The 6383-nt window shown below is 47.3% G+C and overlaps 4 protein-coding genes across 4 annotated transcripts; 2 read left to right on the forward strand and 2 right to left on the reverse strand.

Annotated features, from left to right (window-relative positions):
• Positions 1-170: 170 nt before the first annotated feature.
• Positions 171-1418, reverse strand: GNI_046820 (flap endonuclease 1; the record flags this gene model as incomplete). Its single annotated transcript, XM_011131314.1, has 1 exon — positions 171-1418. The coding sequence occupies one exon, from the start codon at positions 1416-1418 to the stop codon at positions 171-173; it is 1248 nt and encodes a 415-aa protein (XP_011129616.1).
• Positions 1419-1943: 525 nt separating this feature from the next.
• GNI_046830 (hypothetical protein) lies at positions 1944-3776 on the reverse strand (the record flags this gene model as incomplete). The annotated part of the gene is made up of 1 exon (XM_011131315.1): positions 1944-3776. One exon carries the CDS (start codon positions 3774-3776, stop codon positions 1944-1946), a length of 1833 nt encoding a protein of 610 aa, XP_011129617.1.
• Positions 3777-3962: 186 nt separating this feature from the next.
• GNI_046840 (hypothetical protein) lies at positions 3963-4930 on the forward strand (the record flags this gene model as incomplete). The annotated part of the gene is made up of 4 exons (XM_011131316.1): positions 3963-3979; positions 4023-4103; positions 4181-4501; positions 4570-4930. The coding sequence occupies 4 exons, from the start codon at positions 3963-3965 to the stop codon at positions 4928-4930; spliced, it is 780 nt and encodes a 259-aa protein (XP_011129618.1).
• Positions 4931-5165: 235 nt separating this feature from the next.
• Positions 5166-5868, forward strand: GNI_046850 (hypothetical protein; the record flags this gene model as incomplete). Its single annotated transcript, XM_011131317.1, has 2 exons — positions 5166-5370; positions 5455-5868. Coding segments are annotated over 2 exons (619 nt in total), but the record flags the coding sequence as incomplete, so codon positions are not given.
• Between the last annotated feature and the right edge of the window lie 515 nt (positions 5869-6383).

Genomic DNA, 6383 nt, shown 5'->3' on the forward strand with positions numbered 1-6383 from the left:
TCTTATCAGACTTCACCCAATCTTGTTCAGCTTTAACGGCTGGGGTCTTCATAAAGAAGCTATCCAATCTGGTCTGAGAGCATAGCTTTCTAGCAGTTTTTAGGCGCTCGATGGCGTTATTAACCCTTGTCTCATTGAACTGATTCTCATTGATTAGGAATTGTCGTAAATCATCCTCCTTGTAACTCCTTTTGTTGAAAGTCCAAGTCCTTCAATTCCTCAAGTGGAATAACATCAGGGTATACAAATAATTGCTTTGCCTCAGCCCATGGATACATAAACGGTAACTCATAAAGCTTCTTCTTCTTTTGGTCACTACCTTTCTTGTCTAATCCATCACCCACCATCTCATCCACCATATCATCTCCCTTATCTACATCCTGAATACCAGAACCACTGATTTCGTTCAGCTCAGGTAATGACTCAGTTTGAGTACCACTTCCATTTGATCCTGTAACCTGTTCATTTGATCCTGTAACCTGTTCATTTGATCCTGTAACCTGTTCATTTGATCCTGTAACCTGTTCTTGATTCATATGATCTTGATCTTGATTCATAACACCCTGCGTATATATGCCGTCATTATAAATGTTCTTTGTGGCCGTTCCATGTTGAGGTCGAGTACATAGTCTGTCTATAATTCTTTCTATCGATCCATAATCTTTAAGTAACTTGTAGGCAGTAGCTGGCCCAATCCCTTTAATGCTATCGCAATAGTCGCAGCCACAGAGGATGCAGAACTCGATGAATTGTTCTTGATTAAAGTTGAGGGTTTGAAGAAGTTTGTCAAGATGATAGACCATAACAGGCTGCTTCTTATCAGTAAAGTTCATGCTACGGAGAAGTAGAGGGGTACCAAAGCATAATGAATCTGAATCTTCAGAGACTGTGGCATCGGCCTTACCTGCGCGACATAGCATAGCGCACTGACTTTCAGCCTCTCCAGGGGCTTCGATAATCGGTATACCCATTAATTTTAATAATTTTTTTACATCATCATTATGCTTTTTTGTCACTCTAACCATACGTCCCGCTAACTGCTTAACTCGCACATCATCACCCAGCTCCTTCGCCTCTTTCATCTCCGCTTCCGCCTGAGCCTTCCGATCTTTCCGACGAGCCAACTCTCCAGACTTCAACAACGGCGGCTTTCCATCAAATACATACACCGGCTTCATACCCAACTCCAACATTCGAATCGCCCGACTCAACATACCTGCAATATGCGATGTTGCCTCACCAGCCTCATTCGTCAAATTCCCATAATTCTCCGAATCCCGAATCGCTATCATAAACGCATATAAACACGTAGATGCGTCCACCGCAACCGTACGACCCATAAACGACTGCGGTGCCGCATGCTCCACCGCTCCCGGCGCCTTCTCTGCAACGAATTTATTCAAGCCATGAATCCCCATGAAAATATTATTACTAACTACTATCTACTCAAAGACTCCCACCCAGATAGATACCCGCGCGCGAATTTTCTTATTCGCGCGCGCGCGCGTGTGTGCACACACATATTAATTACCGTCATCTCGCAGATCATCGCAGCCTACATTTGTATCGTCTCATCATCTGACCATCAGGGCAGGCAGTCTGACCATCAGGGCAACCTGACCATCAAGTCCCGATATAAGGCAGGGTTAGGGAATATCAGCTGGAGGACTATAAGTCTCCCGATATAAGTGGTCCCAATTCTAGCGTCCACTAGGTCTCAAAGAAACTGTTGTTCCGTTTAGGCGCTATGAATTTCTGGAGCGCTTGAAGGAGTCTAGGTCCCTTCGAGCGTCCATTCCGTGCCGTAGTGGGGGTGGGAGCAATCATGGTGGTCGACCTAAAAGGTACATATAAACTAGCTTTGTGAGCCGAGTGGGGTACTGTCGTCGTGTCGGGTACTGTCGTCGTGTCGGGCACTGTCGTCGTGTCGAGGTGATTCCTACCTACCTGAAATGATGGACACTGTCGTGATGATGACTTGCGCTGCTGGCTGCCATGTCCCATCCAATGTCGTTGGCTATAAGCCCTGCGTCTAGGCTCTTCCGGAACGGCCATTCGGCTCCTGAAGAAACATTGTCCTCCAATGCAAGTGCGGATGTTTGTTCAGTGACATTAGGGGAGAGATGTGCAGGGGAACGGCAATCGGTGATGCCAAGATAGCCCCTCATGTACGACTCGTTGGCGTCGACGTACAACGAATGTCGGTGGCCATCCCGTCCCGGCGACCAATGTCTGTCCCGTCCCTCCTGCCCTTGGTGCGCAGTCTCGTGTTGAGGTTGCCCCTCTTGTTGAGGTGGACCATCGTCATGTTGGGAGTACTCACCTGCTCGATTATATTGTTCCTCAGACACCTTCTTCGCGAGGTCGTCAGCAGCGGCAGGTGACCTAAACAAAACATTCGAGTTGCCTGCAGTCAGTTCGCCTTGGCTGAGACCCAGTCTGTCACCGATCATGCTACCTACTCGGTCAGAGTAGCTATGCGGTACGGGGCTTCTTAGATCGAGTGGCATACGGGGAACCTGCGGCGTTCTCGCCTCGAGTGGTCGTCCATCGAGTGGTCGTCCATCTAGGGGTCTGTAAAAGGGCGTTGCGTCTCCGGCGCTAGGAGTCATGAGATGGTTGATAGGCCATTCCGCAGCGAGGAGGAAGTTTGGTCGCGAGGTACGTCTGGCGCTAAGGTTCAGTTCGCTGGCCTGGCGTTGGTAAAGAGGCGGAGTGGGTGAGTATAGGGTCTTTTTATTCAATTCTTGCTTTCGTTTGAGATCTCGATTTTCACACTTTGCCAAAATCACTTTCTCTACTGCACGTCGCACCGACGCATGGTAGACTACATCGCCCCGCAATACCGCCATCATAAGACCTGGTACGCCCTCCGTGGAGGTGTCGTCCGTGGCCAAACATGTGTGCACACACTCGAACAGAAAGTGATACTGATTCAATTGAAAGCGTAGATCCCGACATATTATATTTTTGTTCCTTAATTCTTCACTCAACAAATATTTTTCTTTCTCCAGGATCCGAATCCGACCCTGACTCAGGACCCGGCCCCGGTCCTCCGTCCCAGTTTGGCCATTTAGTATAGCCTTGTTGTTCGGTGAATTAGTCGTCACCAGCGCGCTCGGCAGCAGCTCGCTGACTGATACTTTGCTGGATAACGGCGACCCCGACAGTGGTGGTGATGCCAACAGTGGTGGTGATGCCAACAGTGGTGGTGATGCCGCTGGAGACACCTTGGTCGACGTAGAGGCGCGCGCAGCTGGAGGTGACGCCTTTGACAAAATTTCCGAACGCAGAGTCGAACGACTTAAGTGCGGTGTAGTCGGCTCCCCCACAGCACCTCTTGGCCCCACCCCAGACCCGGCACCTGGCCGCACCGCATCTTCTTCTTCCGCATCTTTGGTCACAGCTTTCGCCATGCCCGTGTGCGACCGGGATGCACCACCCCCATAACTCCAGAACTTGCTCGAAAGTCGTCGCAGTCGACAATGATCCGCACGATCTTCCACCAAACGGTCCAAGCAGTAGTTATAAACCGCCGAATTGTACAATGCACCGCGCATATCCTCACCACCTTCCACTCCTCGAAAAGGAACACTCCACTCACGACTGCTGTCTTTAGTCGACAATGAACAACTACTAGTCAAACCGTCATCGCCCTCCAACCCCCGTAATGTCTCCTCCAACCGCTTGGCCACCGTCTCCACCTTCTCCCCTGATCGCCATGCAGCCAGCAAGCTCAACGTTTGAGCCAAAGACAGACAAATTGCATCAATCATAACGGTGATAAAACACCCCCTCCTTTTAATTCTACCCACCACCCCCTATTCCCACCACCCCCTATTCCCCCCGCCCCTGCGCTCCCCTCTTCCCTAAACACGCAACGGACTGCAATGGACTCTCGAATGGTGGGCACGACTCGAGATGGATAAAACTAGGGTCAAAGGTGCAGGTGCAGATCGGACATGGGTGTCTATACAAAGTGAGTGATCAGAGTATATCTTCTCTTAGTTCTCTTCCGTCAGTCCATACAAGGATGCTCGAGTCTTTGCCACAAGAGTGGACAGAGACAAGGAAGTGTCAAAGGCAATAAAAGACCTCGACAAGTAAGCGTTCCCTTCCCCCTTCCCCCTTCCCCCTTCCCCCTTCCCCCTTCCCTTCTTATAATCTCTTATTTTCGTAGTATATGTCTTCGGCGATTCATCAAACCATCAAATAAGAAGGCGCTTGATATAAATGAAAATGAATACAAGCGGGTTGAGAACTTTCTGAAGCAGATGTCTAAGAGACAGAAGGGGCTATTATATGAGATCCATCGATTGGTACGAGTGCTGGAGACGAAGCACTCATCTGAAAGGGAAGTTCTGGATCGTTGTTTTAAGAATGCTAATGATCTTGAGCTATTTAAGTTGACTAAACTGAAGAATCATGACCAGTGGATCGAGGCGTTTTCAGACGTCATGACACCTTGGGCGGAGTGGTTTGAGGAGACCGTATCACACAGGTTAGTGTTTCCACATATGTGCCCCCACATATGTGTTTCCACACGTATTTTATGGTATTTTATTGTAGGGATGATATATACTATTTGGATGTATTCTGGGATGAATTGCAAAAGTCAGAATGCTTATGGTACATGCTAGATGCATGTTGTCTGGTTCAACAATTAGAAATAATAGATGGTCGTATGCTAAAGTTTCTGGAGATGTATGATATTACACTTGCCAACAATCCTTGGTATGAACTTCATGTATCAGATCGGCTAGTTCAGAAACTTTCGTGGATTGGTGAAATGGTTTACGTCGAACAACTAATGGTTGGTTCTCTACGAAATATTTTGGAAGACTTTGTAAAGAAGGAGAAACTGAACGCGATTGACGCTGAAACGATAGTTCCACCACCGTTGCAAGCAGCCGCCAACAAATCCTTTTGATCTGGTCCATATTGGAACACTGCATCAGGCATCTGATCAGCACTGCATCAGGCATCTGATCTGCACTGCATCAGGGATCTGATCTGATCTGATCAATAGTCTATCTGTCCAGCCATCGTCGTTGGTGTCCAGCCATCATCGTCGTTGGTGTCCAGCCATCATCGTCGTTGGTGTCCAAAAATATAGTCTTTTTTGATAGAGAAGATAAAAGATAAAATTCTAGTTAGTTGAACATATGAGAACGCCGACCAAAACCCCGTTGACTATTATTACCTTTGATGAGGATACTGAGGGAGTATCCCCGATCACCCTTTCCCCATGTTCATTGGATGAGCACATGGACTGTGAAGGGCAGAGGCGAGAGCCGCCATCTACCTACCGGTTATGGATGCAATCAGATCCTAGTCATAACAAAACACCACCCACTTCCAAAACCACTGGTAAGCCTTTCGGGGGTCGGTAACCCCCCCCCCATCCTCCTCCTCCTCCCCCTCCTCCCCCCCGGCATATCACCGTATATGCAGCGGAGTTGGCGCTACAAGGTGATGAAGAGTACGATGATGATGATCCTTTTGCATTTGATTTATTGGGACGAAATAAATGGGGTGCAAGAACTCGAGAAGGGTTAGCAGATTGGTACAATGGTGACGAGCTTATGACGGCCGAGGTGGTCGATAGTTCTTTGGATGACACAATGAATACTCTGGAGAAGGAGAAATTAAGGGTACGAGTTCTGCATCATATAGCTCATGTCAAATTGAATTTGAAACTATCATTGATTGCGAAAGGTCTAGAACTCGTTACAATGGGGATAATAGGTTGCCGATTTATATTCCAATCTTGGATAGGGTTAGCCTTACAATTATTATGTTCGATTGGTTCATCGTCATCTGAACTTTGGCGTTTTGCCGGTAAGTTTGGCTTGCCTTATGAAACATGTAAGCAATGAGATACAGTCTTAGCACACGTGTGTGCAATGAGATACAGTCTTAGCACACGTCAGTGCACTGAGATACAGTCTTAGCACACGTCAGTGCACTGAGATACAGTCTTAGCACACGTGTTGGATTTTATAGTAAACAAGGACTTACAAGAATTATCTCGACGACGCGAAGGTATTGCGTTAATATTACAAAGTATTTGGAAACTTCTTGGAGCAGTGTTCTTGACAGCATTTGCAATTTGGACGTTGTACGACGATGGAAAAGTTGATCCTCATTATGAGAAATTGATGTACTTGGGTGCAGGATTCTGTACCGGTGGTTTTATCGCGAAAATCTCTCTTGCCATTTGGATGACGTATGTCACAAAAAAGAAGCTAAACGATATACATCATAGCTTGGATGCGGAATCTTTGTTCTCATACATCATGTCTTTATCGTCATTGAAAACTGCTGTAGTTTGCTATGCTGCCACGACATACCCAGAAAATGAAGACAAAAATATACAGCGT

This window comes from Gregarina niphandrodes, assembly GCF_000223845.1.
Source record: "Gregarina niphandrodes unplaced genomic scaffold scaffold00006, whole genome shotgun sequence".
Taxonomy (NCBI): domain Eukaryota; phylum Apicomplexa; class Conoidasida; order Eugregarinorida; family Gregarinidae; genus Gregarina; species Gregarina niphandrodes.